At 36.3% G+C, this 18,505-nt stretch overlaps 1 protein-coding gene across 1 annotated transcript in view; it reads left to right on the plus strand.

Annotated features, from left to right (window-relative positions):
• LOC124633791 overlaps positions 1–18,505 on the plus strand; it is a 183,943-nt gene that overhangs the window by 15,375 nt on the left and 150,063 nt on the right. Inside the window, exon 2 of the mRNA XM_047169127.1 lies at positions 17,685–17,834. Coding sequence (XP_047025083.1) covers positions 17,685–17,834 — 150 coding nt within the window. The remainder of the gene's footprint in view (positions 1–17,684; positions 17,835–18,505) is intronic.

Below are 18,505 nucleotides of genomic sequence, written 5' to 3' on the forward strand. Positions count from 1 at the left end.
GTTGGCTTTATTCATCAAATCCCTGATCCTTAACAATTATCGTATGGTCTCTCCTTCACGGGAAATGTCATTTCCATTCGGATACTGGACCTGTATTAAAAATTCTTTACGAAAATACTGTAGTTCGACTTCGATCCTTGTTATATATTACCTTTATTGTATACAATGTTGGTTAAACTTGCATATCAATCGTGACCTGAACGTCGTGAACAATAACGCTACAACTACACACATCAAAAGTGTCTAGGGATCAAGCATTTTTATGCGGATTTCTTGAGATTGAGATGTGGCTTTGTAATAAATTTATGATTTTATAAATTTATATGGATCCTTTTTGGTGCATTTCATAATTTGAATCAGGAACTGTGAATCAAATTCGAGTAAAAGATGAAAATCAGCTGTCAATATTTTCCCTATAAACACATACAACGCATTGAAGACATTATTAGTGCTACTGTTTCCCTACTACTGATTAAAACCAACGTTATTATGGAGCGGCGACGTCATTTAAGCAGGGAAGAAATGCTCAGAGCCGTGGGAATGATAGAAGCTGGTTCCCGGCAACGTACTGTGGCTTTAGCTCTGAATACAAGTCAGAGTGTTATCAGTCGACTTTGGACACGTTACCGAAGCACTGGTACCGTAGCTGAGCGCCATGGAGGACGGTATCGCTGCACCACACGGAGACAAGACCGATACATTCAAATCTTAACTCGAAGAGCTCCAACAATAACCGCCATGATGTTAGCCGTGAGGCTTCATCACTCTTCAGGGAACTTAATTAGCGACCAAACAGTCAGAAACCGCTTGCATGAAGTGAACCTTCATTCCCGAAGACCGCTACGGGTACCACCTATAGCAATGCACAATCGTAGGATTCGATATCAATGGGCTCTTGAACACAGAAATTGGGCAGAAGAACAATGGCGTTTCGTGTGCTTTTCTGATGAGTCTCGTTTTGGTATGAGACCGGATACAAGACGTATACGACACTGGAGAACCCCTGGACGCCAACAGCGATTAAAATCCTGCCAGGAAGTCCATCCTTATAGTGGTGGAACCATCATGGTATGGGCGGGTATTTGGATCGGCGGAAGAACTGAGTTGATTTGGATCAGAAGCAACCTCAACGCTCAAATTTATGCTGAGACGATTGTATCAGACGTCATCGTTCCTCTACAAGTGCAAATCGGTCCCTTATTTCAGTTAATGCATGATAATGCACGACCGCACACCGCAAGAGTTGTAAGACAGACTCTCGCGGCAGCTAACATCAATGTCCTGCCCTGGCCTGCTCAGTCGCCAGACTTGAACCCGATTGAGCATGCATGGGATATGCTACAGAGAAGAGCTCTGCCGAATATGGAGGGTATCCAGTCGCAAGAAGACCTTTTTTTGTTGTTGCAACGAACATGGGCGGCCATTCCACATCGTGATTTGGATGAACTCATTTTGAGTATGCCAAACCGATGTTCTTGTGTTGTTAGTGTTCGCGGTAGAAACACGGATTATTAATTGTTTAAGTTACCCAATAAACTTTTAAAGAAAACTGTTATTTCAGTCTTTTTTTTCGAACTTTTGTGTTAGTGTTTCAAATGTCAAAAATCCCTTTATTAGGAAAATGGCAAATTTCTTTATTAGTGCAAAGGTGACTTGGTTTATCGTTACTGTGACAAACGAAAACACTTTATTTGATGAATCCTTAAAGAAAATTTTAATTAATATCAATCAGGAGAAAAGTTATTGCAAAAATATATGTTGATCCCTAGACACTTTTGATGTGTGTATTTATCACTGCGTCATTGCGAACAAATTAATATCACGAGTTCAATCAATTCGCTATGTACATTATTTTCATTAATATTGATATTTGACACCGTTACGAACAGTCATGCGAGTTGTAATACTTGTAATGTTACGTCTGCCACATTATGTGAAGAACTTCGATTTCATTCTGACGATGATGGAAAATACAGGGCTAGCGAAATGAGTTTTAAAGTGGATAGTACACAAGTGTAGTTAAAGAAATAGCCGCAATCAGTTTAAAGAGTTTAACCATTTTATTTTACGATGTTACAGAAAGTTTAACGATAGTTAATGCAGCCAAATTATTGTGCTGAGGTAGTCAAAAGATAAGAGGGTTTTTTATTGACTTAGAACTTGAGTGACCGTGAAGAGAACTAGAGAAATTCTACTGAATATTTATGTGGGCGTATAGTTAAAGTCTCAAGCACGTTTTCGTAGGAAAATCCGAGTACAAACATGAATATAACATTCAACTTCCCATGTTTCTCTGAATTGATTAGTATGCGTTGTAGAATAATAAATACTCTAGTAAATATAGGAGAATCACTACTACAACCCTTTTGATGTAAAAAATCAGCTCACGTCTCAAAATTTGAGGCCACTATAGCATAGTAGTGTCGCAACAATGGCATTTCGTAACAACTATAAATTTTATTTCTTCGAATACGTGACATGCATTCGATAGATACTTCATTTAAACATTTTATTATTTTACTAAAGATAATGTAGTGGACGTTGGGCAAGCTTGCAAAATTGAATGAAATATTGCATGCTTGCCGTGGTTTGTAGGTCTAGTCGTCAATTCAACTGATTGAATAGTGTCAGTGCATTATTAAGATTTCTATTTAGAATTCGATTTGCAATTTCCATTACGAGTGACTCAAGTCATATTAGAAATTGCTTTTTGTTTACTTACTTCACTTCTATTTATCTGCTGTCATGGTGTTTGTGAATCATAATCTCTTTAGTTTATAATGACCAGTAAATTGCAGTTAATATATTTGATAAGAGGTTTAAATCAAATTCATTGCTCAAATCAAGGTACGATTAAATACACATACTTTTCTTATCTAAAATTCTGAATTAGTTCCAAACTAGGTGCGTAAAAATAACCTGATGGCAACTAGCTATTCGAAGTCGTTTGACTGGTAACATGAATTGCAAATACGACGATATTGTATAGTAAAATAGCGGAATGCATCGTGGTTGTGTTAATTCTGTATAATTCATAAGTTTGTACGTTCAAGGAAAGCGGTTGCGTATTCCGATCATTTTTAATGCTTACAGTTGTTAATGAATTATGCATTACGATGTATAGCTTGACGTAACTCCTGAATACCTGTAAAGATCTAAGGTTAAACAGTTTAATTAAATATAGAACTACTGATACTACTAGGGGTACCTACCGATGGGTGTTTAAAGTATTGCAGTGGATGAGAAAAAATAAGAGTTGGTGTGCAACTGTTAATGAGATGCAAACTAAACTTTGTACGTTTACGCTCTCGCTTATTATGGTTGTGTTGATTGCACTTATACTTAAATGTACACAAGTATCCGGAATAATGATTTTCTTCTTTATCTTGATTCTATTATTATCATACCGCATTATATTTCTCCTTTTTTCTTGTTTTATTTCTCCTCTTTCTTTTCTTTCGAGTCAGTTTATGAGTTGAATATTGGAAATCTTACGTATAAATTGTAGGAAAAATTCAACAAGAGCATACAACCGAAAGTCCCATAACTCGGTGTTATCGATCGGTCGCTAGCAGCCGTCGAGACTTCAACCCGTTCCGCGTCTAATTCAGCGAATGAAAAATTAACGCCTTTTCAAAGGAACGGGACTTTTTGTGTCTCAATCTTTCTAATTGCTATGCTGGTCCCGTCTCGCCAATCTACGGTCGGAGCTACGAGTGGTTGTTTTTTAATAGTCGGTAGACCGCTTAATTTGCCGCGAAATAACTCTGCATTTGCTTGTTGTTGGTGTCTGGTGAAATTGTGTGCCTCACCTGTAGTTGATTTTAATGATTTTGGAACCAATTTACCACGGGATCTGTTGTATTTTGTGGAGACTTAATAAGCTCTTGTGTTTGGTTGATGGAGAAATTATTGTATCTAGTTATTTATTTAACAAAAGAAACAGTGTGTGTAGTATCTAAATACAATAATCTCGTAGTATAATGTAGTTTTCGTTAGTTCCGCGTTTGTTGCAAAGCATCATAAGAAGTTAGACATGAGTATCAGCAACTATGTAGATGGTACACGATTTCAACGCGCAAGCAAACTCCTCCGAAATTCTCTTTGAATTTCAAATCCAACAACTGAATTTATAAGCAGGTACTGAGCTTATGAAAGTAACATGTATAAGCAAAGATCATGCTTTCGTTTACTATCATTTTATTTGTTAACTTTACGTTACGTGACCAGGTAGGCGTTGTAAACTGGACTGTATGATATTTCAAAATAAAATGTACAAGAAAGTGCTGTGCTTTTACGAGACCATTAAAGTTTGATGATAACACAGTTAGTGGAGAAATAATGTATTGTTGTGCGAGATAGTTGTGTAGTGAAACAAGTGATGCGGTGTTGTGTGAGTGAAGTCATGCGCTGTGTGAGCCGTGCGCGTGCGTTGACCGCTAGGAATGCATCGCACGCGCAAGCGCACACTCACAGCTGTTCCCTGTTCCGCTGGCGTTTGGTCGGTCGTTGCTGTGAATATTTAATATGTATAAAAATAATGAAGAGCAAATGTAAGGTGATTTAAAAGTCGCAGTCTTTTTAATGAATAAGTATCTATGTGAATATATTTCAAATACATAGCTACTTTATGTCTAAAACGTAACATAAAGTTTGACTACGTATATAATATATCTTCATTATTGACATTAAGTCATTGTGTCGAGTATAAGAGACGAACTGCAAAAATGTAAGAGGTACGGATCTTTATTGGAGCGTAGACCTTCTTTACCTTTAAAGGCAAGGTATTCCTTTACTTCCGTAAACTTGGTTTTCTACATTTTTATAGAGCAGGTCTACTCAACGCGATGCGTCTAGCTTTGTTTGTTAAAGTTAGTTAAGTAACATATTACATACTTAGATAACAAGATGATGATAAAATTCGCAACGAGGCAGAGACAGGCTTAAAATCAATACGTGTATAAGTTTAAGTTTAACTATAAAGTTTAAATACCGTTCTCAAAATAAAAACTACTGTTTTAACCTCAGAACTTGAATCGGCAACCTGTTCTTAGCAATTAAGAATTTCGCGTATCCTAGCACACTTTTTCAACATGCTGTGACAACTTTTAGAACTGTACATTTCTTCTTAGAAACAGTATTTTAATGTTCGTGGGAACAAAACAGCGTCACAAATTACAACACGATGAAAGTATACATAGATTAGCATCAGCGTGAAGGGAATATAGCACGCAGTAAGGAAACTCCCTCGGAACTCGAAAGAGCTAGCGGCCTCGGGTAACAGGATGCTCGCTAGGGAAACGGCAGAAACAGTAGATAGCTTCGCGATGTGATGTACGGGTGTGGGGAAGCTAAATCAATGTTCTGCTAGTTTTATTAGACATTGACACGAAAATAAATATCCTAGTATTATTGTGATATCTCAAAAAATAAGTACGTATAGGTCTTGAATACTTATTTGGTTTGGACGGTTCTGATACCCATGTACTTATACCTTAATTTTCTGATTCCTAAATATGATTAAGAAAATCCTCTCCAAATAGGCACGACAAGTTCTTTCAAGCATAGACACAGTTAGAAACTTTGCGCTGTTGGTGAACAACCCGCACCCCGTCTGTCCCCTTATCCCGCAGGACCACAGGCTTTATCAGGCACGCTTTATGAGCAACATCGGAAGCCAGCGCACTTATAAATGGAATCTGGCTTTACTGCCGATGCCCCTTCTCCCCTAAAGGAAAAATCGTTGCAAAATACTCGTAAATATTTCATGATACTGTTACGGAGTGTGTCTCATCTCAGTTTGGGGAAGAATTACCGATAAAAGAGTTCAAGCGTACGTAGTGAATGTTGCTGAATTTAGCAGAGGACGAAGGCATGTAATACAATATTGTTCATTATAAACGTAGCCCGGACTAAGGCTTCAATGACCTAATATATTAGCGAGACAGCAATTTACTCCAGCCTCATGAAATTACCCTCGTCAACGCTCAGGGTAACTGAGATTATTTTCTCGTGAAAATTCTTTTCGCCCTCCTTTTCACTGAAATAGGCCGCGGGCGAAAAGGTCTTGTTTAACAACAACCGCTCCGATGTAACCTAGATTTGAGTGCATCCGAATGAGGGGCATTCTACATGCTAAAACAATACACAAAGTTGTTTGTTTTGATGTGTACTTCCCCGTAAAATTTTACTGCGGAATAGTCTCATTGAATATGTATCAAGCCGAGGTCGGTCAGTGCCAGCAAGGTCACCTACAATACAACGAATCGTCGATGTTATTAAAACGTAAACCGACTCATGCTACGCTAACCGATTTCTTTTGATTTCATTTTTGCTGTCTTCTCGGCATATAAATTCTTCACAAATGACAACGTTTAGCATTCCGTGTAGGAAGGCGATATTGTTGAAGGAAAAAATAATTTGCATACACGTATGCGGGGAAAATGATTCGTGTTACTTTATTGAAAGTAAGAAAGCCGAAGAGCATGCACATTTGCATTTCAGATTAACGTCTAGTAATGTTGCATAATACAGCGATAAGAACGAAAAACTCGTCAAGTGCGAAGCGATGCTTTCCTCCCGTTATCGTTTCTTTATTCTCCGGATTGGGGAAAGAAGGAAAAGAAAGCTATGTTTTCGATTTAAATGGAAATTTAAATGACTGACACATTTCAGCAAGAATCACTAAAATAATAGAAATTACTCATGACAAAAGTTACTGATGTTGTTTTTTTCGATTTACTTATATCTCCATCTATAATTAAGCTAGCTATAAGTATTTACTGCCATCTGTAGAGAGCTAGATTTATTGTGCTAAGTAAAGACCTACAGAAAAGTCATTAAAAATAATGTTTTTATTAGCTAAGATTGCCTAAAAGCGTATTTTCAAGAGCTTAGTCTTGTGAACCCATTTGTCAACTTCAATTTTAATTTTCGTACCAAGTGCCTATTGCTCTATCAAAGTTGAGTTTGAATGGATTAATTTGTCTAGCTAGAGGACATTGGCCTTCATTCGAAGATTAATGAAGGTGAATATTTTAGCGGGCACTGTCGTCTGTCCCGGTTGTCATGTGGCTAGCTACAACAAAAATGGACTTTAGAGGAACAGCTTCTGAGATAAGAATGAGGAAGTCTCCTTTAGCGATGGTTAAACATAATCAAGATGGGTTGGATGATGCAAATTATAATAGAGTTCTTCCCGACCTAATCACAGAAATCGAAGTACGTGGGAATCTACTTCCTACAGACATTTTATATCACCTTTATCCTCATGACAATTTGCTAGAGCCTTCTCGTTCATGAGTTATTGTTTACGACCCCGCAGTAACAGAAGAAGTAGCTTTATTTTATAATTTATTGTTAATCGCGCAGAATGGTATTCTCATGAATTATATTATCAGCCAGTTAAATGAGATGCGGAGGTTAGATGGTCGTTGCTCCATGAAAATACAGGCAAACATAAACCTTTTGAATTTGAATGACGAACTTAGCCTCCGGATACAGAAACTAAGAAAAAATCTTTGAAAAAAATAGTTTTTTGCCCCTAAACGTTGTAATAATTAAATAATGCTTCGCGGTATAGTTAAACAGTTAAACTGAGCACATAGTTTTCAAGGTCACAGTTATCTTGACGTTTGGTGATGTAAGTACAATTCTTTATCTTACGTTCTCACGCTACGCTAGTTTTGAGATTGGAACGGCTGGCGTGGATCCGTGTCATATTTCGCTGGTTCAAACGATTATTCGAAAATGGAATGTTATGGCTTTCTTTTGTTTTGCGCCATCTCTGTGTGGTACTTACCCCAATTGGACTTTGGACGAATTACCTATTCTTTATTGCTTTTTTCAGAAGTTAACTTTCCAGATGAGTACGACTCTAATATTCCAAGGAAGATTTAGAACAAACTTAGAGGAAATTCGAAAAGAAATAACCTAAAGAGCATACAGTACCTGCAGATATTTAATAAATATCTTTGAACCTATTTCTAAATATATTAGGAACAGAATTACACTGGGAGTACCTTCAGGCAGTGATTTATAACACTAAGAGATTAATAAATACCTTCTTCAGTTCGCTCGAGGATAGCAATTTACTGAAAGATTAGAGCTATTAGGTACATTACATGTGGAATGTACGTACCTACATACATTCTGTCTCAAATATGTTTGCCAAGATAGTTTATTGGAAGCTTGAATTGTTCCATAGAATAATAAGCCCCTTCCATGGAGACACGATTTTTATTTCATTTGAAGGGGTCTAACCTCCTTCTCCTCTTCTTTGCCTGTTAGATACAGAAATTCCCTATGTATTATTACGTTTCTATTTAAATCTAATTTTCATCTATGGCCGACACGGACAGAACAGAACCTCTAAAGCAGTTTTTCTCTGCATCAAAAAAATCAACATCTTTGAAAATTGATCCTACTGGACAATTCTTCTGCGAAAGGTAAAAAGCAGAGTAGATACACACTTTCAGAGACAGAATGTAATGTAGCCTTATCATGAAGAAATAGCCCAAGAATTATAGTCCTCTTTTACTCCAATACATATGTATAATTTAGATCATTACTGTATTATATCAATGCCATCGTCTCATTGTTTCCATAAAACAACACAATGTGACGACAACATGCCATAAACTATTTAACCGCTGAACCTTAAAATCCATCTTAGTTGTAGGGTGCCTAGAAATTAGGGTTGTATGTTTCGTTTCTTCGTGCCTGATGATAAATGACGCCAAGTTTTCACACGAAGCGAGACGCTTGAGCTATCAACACGTCTATACGCTTGTTATTAACGACCGGTCTTGGATACGCATTAATATCACTACACATGTATACTAGCGCTGTAATTACAGTGTGCCGAAGGTTTTCACATCACTAGAATAGTTCGCTTTGAATAACTACGCGGTACACTATGTAATAGATTGGCTTAGCAAGTTATCCTGTGATATTCATTTGTTTTCTTGGTTGACTATTTTTTCCATCATGTTCATGGCATATCGTCTTTGCGATACTGAAATGTCAAAGAACGCTTTATGATTGAACTTTAGAACAGTGTCGCTGTCAATATTTAGGTACAAATTAAACCTCAGCTGCTAATTCTGCTTGTGTTAAGTTTCCAGAATTTATTTGTCTTTGGAAGACTTTGTATCTTGAGTGTCTGCATTTAAATTATTTATATATACTTAAGTTTAGTAGATATAGTTAGTGAGTAAACAAAAGAGACATGCATCACGCATTTGGATATCCCCGGCATAATAGTGTGCTACTTTATAATCGCATTCACGCCTTATGTAGGTGGTCCCATTCATTCTGCAGATTTGGGACAAACCAACACTTGTCGACGGATGGTCGTGCATAGTTTGAACTAAATAAAAGTGGTCTATGTACTTTATATGCAGTAAAAGTTGCATGTTCAAGAGGAGCAATTTGCGTTTAGCTCTATTATATCCATAGTTAAGCTTGAAAAACGTATAAAATCCATTATTTAATTAAAGAATGTTACTTCACATAAACGTGCGTAAAGCCATGTAGATTATCTATTAAGTTTATGTAAGACAACATATAAACCGGTCAAGTGAGAAGCTTGTGGCATGTAAGCTGTCCACAAGTTTGGCTTGACATATTTTCACCGCCTTCATGGTGGTTTGCTTTGTGACCTAAAACGACGTTAGCTATAACAACCTAGTAGGTACTTTAATCAATGGCCATAATTGATCACTTCTGTCGAAGACTGGTCTTTTAAAAACTCATTTGATAGTCATCCGTTTTGGTCAAACGTAAGTAGATATCATGAACAGGTTTTCGCCTACAAACTTAATGATCCATGGATGCATCGATGGTCTATTACGTGCGTGGGACTAGGGGAAAGTGTTTGCTGAAGTAATTGCTTTACTTGAAAGGCATAACAACAGATGCTATTATAATCCATAGATTAATATCCAAATGGAAGTTGCCAAGATTCTTTTCCTTTAATCGCCAAAATGAACGAAAAATTGATCGATTAAACTTAGGACTGCGTTGGTGTTTTCTGTATTTCTCACGAGTTTTTTCAAAATAACGGGAAAGATGGAAATAGTTTTGTATTTTTGAACACCAGACTACGTACCTGAACGGACTGTGGAATGCGTAGGTAATACGCAGATATTCTAAATAATTTAGAGTTAAACATTTCAAAATTATAGCCGATAAATTTTGATACGTTCTTTGAACTCTTAATCTTAGCCGAGGAACCACAGATATAAAGAATACAACCGGTTCAGTTTTAATATGAAAGAAATAATGTAACGTACAATTTGTATTTTTTTCTTTTGTGGCATTATATTAAGACCACCTTGTTTAAAGTTTGAAAGGAAAAAATACTTGAATAAAATTGAAATATCCGAACCAAGGCTTTGTTTTGCTGCGAATTTATCAGAGCGGTACATTGTGTCCGTCAAGTGTTATTCATTTCATTAGTGAGTACTCGATTATGAGTCGAAGACCTCTCGAATGATAATGCGTACCTACTCGTCACTCGTCTATCGCAGTATCGGTATGGTCGCAATTATGAGCCGTTTTATTGCAAGATGCCCGTTTATTACCAACTATAATGTTACACTGTCTGACACGAAGTTTTGTTCGGCTTAACGTTGTTAAATTGACCCCGATCCAACTTTATAATGTTGGTAACTCTTGATTTTGGAGTTTTGAATGTCAGGGTTTTTTAGCTGCCATTTTGAAATTAACATTGTGAATAACCAATTCCAGTTGAAATATTATTGAATCATTATATACCTATGTTCCGTATTTAATATCTGTTTTAACTTACTTTTGGGCACCTTTCAGTACATTGTTGTTTTCAGTAATTGGAGCATTTTATTTTCCCACACTTCGTTAAAAAATATTATTGTTAACGATATTGTAAAGAATTTGCCCGCTTATGATCTGGTTGACAAAGAAAAGTCCAATCCTAACTATTTATCAAACAACATACTCCAGGCATTAGTAATCTTTTGTTTAGTTTCTCTGAGGCACGCTTGTCAGCTCGTGGCACAAACCAAGGTCGGGCGGTGACAATGTTTTGCAACGGATCGCGCGACAGGTCCGTGCGCGCCCGCGTCTGTGCAGCGTTCATTGACCCACTGAACCCGGCCTTACGGGAGCTGCGACTCAAGCCGAACGCCTCTACGGACCGGCCCTAACGTCGTCCATTATGATCGATTCTTTTGGCGGGAAACTGTTCTCGTTGTTCTTGGTGTTGAGCGTTCATAGACAATGTTATACAAAGCCAAAAGGAAACATCTGGTGTGGCGAATTTGAAAATAGAATTAGAGGTGGTCTTATGGTTGCGTAGTGGATATTGTTACTTATTTTACTTTTTTTGCAGGTTACAGATCTCTTTGGTTATAGTTTGCTGTGAATATCTTTTATAATTTTCTTTTGTTTAGTAGTATTTAATAACAGTGTACGGTTTTGCAACTTAAACAGTTTTTCACGTCACAATTATTTTTTGTTTATATACCTATTACATTCCCTAAGCATATATTCTCCCTTTAAACTCTTATAATGTATTCTCTCTCTATTTACTCCCTCATGATGATGTACTTAGTTATGTACCCCTATGTTCTCCCTTGTGGTCTTAATACCCCTATATATTCCCTTACACACTTCTTTATTTACTTCCTTATGAAGTTTCTTATGTACTTTTCCTACAGGTAGGTACATAGACATACCTACTTCTTTACGCAGTATCTTAATGTACTCCTATGTAGTTACAGCCCATGTTTGGTTCAGTTTTGGTTTGAAAGACTTTAAGCGAACTATTTAACTTATTCTATTCCGAATTCACCACAGGAAGGTGGAGACTTACTCTTCATTACTTGCCCTATTTCACTTCCATTTAAATGTTTATCTACAGTTCATTTTCAAATGTTGCATCCAACTAGATAGTCAGAGCTGTGTTGGTTATAATCTCGCGTTTGGCCTAGTTTCACAACCTTGACGTAGGTACTTGGTGTTTCTAATAATAATGGCAGACTCGCTTCCAGCGCTTAGCCAAGAGATGATTGAATAAATAAATAAATAACAATAACATAGATTTGGGACAGACCCACTCAGTGCTGATTTGAAAGCGTTTTAATGAAATTGTTTACTGAAAAGTCAATAGGTTTTTTGTTTCTCAAATTGTCTTGTTTATGTCAATAGAAATGTGTTGACAAACTAGTTGGCGCGTCTTCCTCTGGCCTTGGTCCATTGTTAGATAAAATATTTGACGAGTCAAAGTTTTGGCAATTTGTCTCCACCGTACCACAGATTACTGAATAGTTACACCGTACGCACACGAGGACTATCACACTCTGAGAAAATCTTTTAATTATTTCATTTTCTTATTTAATACGACCAAAAATTGGAGTTTCGAAATCACCTTACAGCTAGTTTTGTAGGAACGTTGGGTAACGTCTGGATTATCACCTGGCCGAGTTAACTTCAAACAGTTTCGTTAGGAGACCTATATCTTAGAGACAGTTAGTCTTAAGTATGTTACGAAAGCACGTCATCACGTCACCTATATCTTCTGTACAGCTCATTAAAACGCTCGCATAATTTGTGACAGTAATATATTAACAAAAGGAAATGTCTCATAACTCAATGTCCGGCTAGTTTAAAGTCATTACATGCGTCGGTTTCTAGGTTTGAGTATTGTCTACGAATGTGTGTGGTGTGACCCTTGCTAGATAAACTCGCACTACTCATCCTTGATAAGACATATCTATGACGATAAGCTGTCATAACATAAATAAGATACTGTGTGCATACTTCTAGAAAGTAGCCTTGCAGACAACAGAACATTTTGGACCATATCCCGAGCTGCAAATAGGAAGGAATGAAAACTACAACTAGAGGAATTAAACTGGCATTTAGTACCTATACATATTTTGGTTTCTCTCATTCGCTTCTGTAGGATGACGGTATGATTCCATACATTCGAGAAGTACTGCATGAGTACTGCTTAGTTCTCAGAAATGAAATGAGGTCTTATTACGTAGTAGCTATAACATTCTTTTTGTGCGATACGATGGGTACTCAAGATATCGGCGGTGAATACAAATCAGAGCGTGGTTTCCATTGCATTCAATGCACTGCAGTTCACAATGTTTGTTTACACATTTGGGTGACGTGATCGGTATTTGTAAGCACTACAGAGCTATTTTTCGGAACCAAACCTGTTTCTCGGTACCTAAACACCGATTTAATTTGCATATTTTATAATAAAGGTGACATTTGAAATTGTTACCATCAAATCACTCTTTCACTCTAAGGTTGGCTGTAAGAGAACCCAACACTGGGTTAAGCTCGCCGTTGTACATAATGTCTCCGTTTTCAGTGTGTCAAATGTATTTATGTGTGCAATAAAGAATAATAATAATAAAGAATAATAATATCATGTATTTTTGTAATGAGACGTCTTTGTGGGAATTGCTTTGACACATGTTATTGAAGAAATAATTGGATTCAGTGACCTTATTATTAAGTCATAGTAGTTTGTATAGAAGTTGTTTGACAACATGTTCCCATGGCGTTGTATCCAGGCGTGAATATAATCTGTTCGTCCAATTAGTGGTAGTCTTGATTCTCTGTGAGTGATTGCCAGTATGTTTATGTACAAAGTGTGACTCAGTCCTCTGTGGATATTTTGGGATTTGTTAGAATAGTTGCCGTGTGGTGTTCCGCTAAGAATAGAGCACTCCTCTAATTTCGTGGGTGTTGTCACAAGGAACTGGATTATTATAATCATATCAAAGTTGCTGCGTCATGAAAAGCAATATGGGACTTTTGTTGTGTATCCTATAATATCATGTAGGATCATGGTTCCTTTTCCGATTGAGAATTAAGAAATATAATTTAGCAAAGACGTACTTAAAAAAAATACGGCAGATTACTATTCATTCACATATACATGTCTCAATAGGTTCGTAGAAATAACATGATTTACAAACTGACTGAAGAAATAAAATTCACATATCAAAGGCATAACCTCCTTATACATATTTAAATAGCACTATTTATTCAGTTTCATTGCCTACACACAAGTATGAGAACAAAGTCGAAACTTTAACATTACCATCTAATTTACTTTCCGCTTATTTACACAATAATCTCTTTCATGGCACTTTCTTTGGTAGCCTGCCAAAAGTAATCAGGGTTTCACTTTGTGTCCATTATAAATGTATTTCGCAAACATTTTCTGTAAATATAAGGCAGTAGGCAGTTACCTACGTATACAAGTTGTCTATGTAATAATATATAATGTCGGAGTACAGACACAGATATTGTGACAAGGTCGGTCCGTCAGTAGGGCTTCGATTGAAACTGGGACGAGTGCTGGCACGCCATGCCATGCTAACCAGTCGCCAGTCGTGTCGTGTATATTGTTATAATAATGCCTTTATGGTAATTACGCTGACATGGGAAAATGTGAATGTCAATATGTTAATCATGGTTTAATCAACGATGTTAGTAATTGGTCAGTAGATTTTTGATCGTATCGTAGATAAATGAATTCGCCATCATCATAAAAAACGGCTTTAGATACCAGCTTACTAACTTCACTCTACTTTTGGTGAAAACTGCATGAAAATTCGTGCAGCAGATTTTGAGATTCTTGCAAACAGGCAGAAAGAGGGAGACTTTGTTCAATACCTAATGCCTACGTAGTAAACAGCTAGCAGTAACACCAAAAGAAATAAGGCAATAAATACTTTACTCTCAATTTTGCCATAAAATTTCAATTCCATATATCGTCCCTGAAATCTAGGGCTACATTTAGACCTCTTCTCTCTCATAGAAAGGCTACAGACTCATGTGAATATTATTTAACTATTATGTAATCATAAACTAATAGACGTCTGGGACTACTTGAATATCAAATGTATTCGGACGGTTATAAACTGAAGCTAACAACTAACAAATATTGTTTAAAAAATCATATTCAATCAGTCGAAACTATTACATAGACACATACATCTTCCTATTGTCTATTGCAACGCATGTCAAACGAAGGACAGAGCATAGACATAATATTAGTAAACAGGACTGCGCATATAAACCCAAAAAACGAGCCGAGTGAAACAGTTAGTACGGAGGCTGTCTGTCCCTTTCTAATAGGGTGACTATGAGATTAAGCTATGTGAGACAAATCCGAATTTGCTAAGATTATTAAACGCAGATTGGTATTGAAATTTTAACTTACGCAGTTTGTGACCTTAAGATACTTATAAAGGCTTTTAATAATTAGCGGGAATTAGCAGTATAAAAGCAGGAAGATTCGAAGTGAAGACTGTTTGTTTTGTATTTCTACTTCATATATAGACTGCTGAGCCATTCATGTCGCCTTTCTTCATTTTTTTGGGAAGCTATAACAATAGTACAACAGTTTTAAAATCCATCACCCATATTTTCACTCATTACAAGAATTCATGGGCACCCTAGTTGTTTGGTTTACGAAAATGTTATTATTAGCTAACCTGTGGAACGATATATTGCAACCACCATAGGATTCACTTTTACAAGTATAAACGCAACACTTTTTCACCATTTAAATAGTTTAAATTGATTTAATACAAAAAATATAAACAAAATTTTAAATGCTGATTACGCGCCAAGAATGTTCAGGGTTACCGCTAGAAAAAAAAAAAAACAAAATAAAAATTTATGTTGTTTATGTTTTAAGAATCGCATTAATTTATTCGTATAATAAATTAATGCGATTTTTATTAATTTGTTGACTTACAATTGTTAAAATAAGATAAAAATATATGTGATTCAATTGTTTTTTTGGGAAGACAAAACTGTTGATCACAACATTTTTTTATGCTGGCAAGGTGTTAGAAAGAGACAAACGGCCTCCGTTCTAACTATCCCTCTCGGCTCGGATTTGCCTCTGTGTATTATGCAACAAATTTAGTACCTTATTGCGTTGGAATAGAGTTCAATTTCGTAAATATATATTTCGAGCGTGCGCAATCTTGTTTATTATATTAAATCTATGGGACAGAGTTAATGTGGTATATACAAACCTACTTGCTTAGACGAGATGAGCGACCATCATTATTTCCTCATTACTACGTTTAATTACAGCTTATAGTTCAAGCAATATCCTTGAATAGGGCTGTAGATCGTGATAGAACAAGTCACGTCTGTTTGTTTTGTAGAATCTGTGTCAGTGGGTGTATGTTGTCGGTGACATTGGAGAAACGTAGTGTCATTTGCCCGAGGGTCACCACTTTTGTTACGTAACGCCTGTGATAAATGTCACCCATTGTGCTAGATATGGAGCAGAAAAGTAAATAGACGTTACGCACTCAAGTTTGGGATTAGAATTTTCGGAACTAAAGTTCTTTATGCATGATCAATAGTCAGTTATAGTTATTATGGTCTTAATTTGATGTCTATAAACTATTTTATATTCAATTCTATGAAATAAAGGAGCATTTAGAATTAAGACTTAGGTATAAAACTTAACAAAAGGCGAAAACGGCGTGCTTAATCATGAGCTGACTTAAAAAAAAATATTTCCAAAATGTGCCATTTTAACAGATTAATTTTAAGAGATTTAAGTAATGCTGACCGTTAAGTTCTATTATCTATACTAATATAATATTATAAAGCTGAAGAGTTTGTTTGAACGTGCTAATCTCAGGAACTACTGGTCCGATTTGAACAATTCTTTCGGTGTTAGATAGCCCATTTATCGAGGAAGGCTATAGTTTTTATTTTTTATCCGGGTTCGTGCAGAGGTTCCCATGGGATGCGGGTGAAACCGCTGGCAGAAGCTAGTGATGATATATATTTTTAAACTCTTACACAACACAATCATTAACTGTCAACTTGTTATCATTATTGTATAATAGCACTCAATTAGAATTTATCTATTGTTAAATTAACTATCGGTAATTATCTTAAAAGTTGTTCTACATACCTAGTAGCTATCATAAATAGAAGTTAGTAAACTTAAATTATAAATAGCGTGTTATGATTGGAAAATATCAAATCTTAAGTATCTGCCTTCACGTAGATAATTAAGGATATATTAAAATCTAATTTAGTAACTATCAAGGTAGTTCATCTTGACTCACTATCTCACCAATAATTTGCATAGATTTTGCGTAATTACGTACAGAGACTACCTACGTGTAGGTAGGTCTAATATATATCTAGCGGTGATCTTACTAGTTGCCAAGATAAATTATTCAGACGTCTGTGTTAGCTAAGATAAACAAGCATTTACTAGGTACCTGTATGTATAGGGTCATATATGTACATAGGTGCACGTAGGAGTAAATACTCATATCTACTATATCTTATTGAATACTTCGCGGCAACTTTGTTCAGAGCGTGTTTGTATCGGTGCAACTTTGATTATACATACTACGTTATGAGATAGTTGTGTAGGATAGAAAGTTGATTTGTTATTATTGCTGTCCCTTTCAAAATGCAAGTCTCTGTCGGACGCTACATTTGGGCGGGGTCGAACTGCAGCACTTGTGATACACGTGCTGCCATCTATGGGCCGTTTGTATTCAACTGGTAAAACTTACAGCAGCTTGTCGTACACCGTATACCGTAATGTCGCTACTCGCTACGAGATGGCGCTGGTTGATCAAAATTAATAAGTAATTTTTTTCATTTCTTTGTTTCAGGTGCTAGTGGAATATGATGGTGTAGACTGGCAACGTCGTGAGTGGGTGGCAGTTTATTCGCGACGGACGTTTCGTGTTTTTTTAGTGGAACAAACACTAGTTTGGGCTCCCAGGACATACGAAGGAAAGGACGTCAAATGGCCGGCTTTGGTAACTATTTTACTGATTCTGTAAATTCCTCATAGATGGCGCTACAAGTCTTAAATTAGCGTTGCGTTTAACAAATACTTATTCAGTAGAGAAGGTCAAATAACTGTTGTTTGTAGTTTTGATTAATGGTAAATAACAAATATTTTGAGAAAATCAGATCAAAACAACGAGGTATTGTAAATGTGATTAAATATTTGAGACGAAAACAAATAATTTCATACTGTATCTACCTAGACCTACATATTTCAATGTTTTTTTAGAGAACTATAATTGTGAAATTGACAAAATTTCGATGAATTTTTCACTTAAGTAAGATCAATTTCAGCAATGACAATACTTTTACTTATACTTTGATTGTGGTCAACCTTCTAAAGAATCTTCCTTATTTGTCGTAACATCAAGTCCCTTATATATAATAACAACAACAGATACATACATAGTCATGTTTATAAAGTTACGTGGAAACGCGTCTGCGTGCACACGTGTCCCCTACGACCTCCATTTGTGTCAGATTCACGCATTCCCCTCTTTACGTATGCCGATCACGTTTTGTGCAAGTCTGAGGTCACCACATTTTGATTCGTAGGCATATAAAGTAGCTACGTATGTATCTATACCCAAATCCGACACATTTGTAGCGATTGAATGAATTATTAAAACAAATGAGGATC

Source organism: Helicoverpa zea, chromosome 10 (assembly GCF_022581195.2).
Source record: "Helicoverpa zea isolate HzStark_Cry1AcR chromosome 10, ilHelZeax1.1, whole genome shotgun sequence".
NCBI classification, from domain to species: domain Eukaryota; kingdom Metazoa; phylum Arthropoda; class Insecta; order Lepidoptera; family Noctuidae; genus Helicoverpa; species Helicoverpa zea.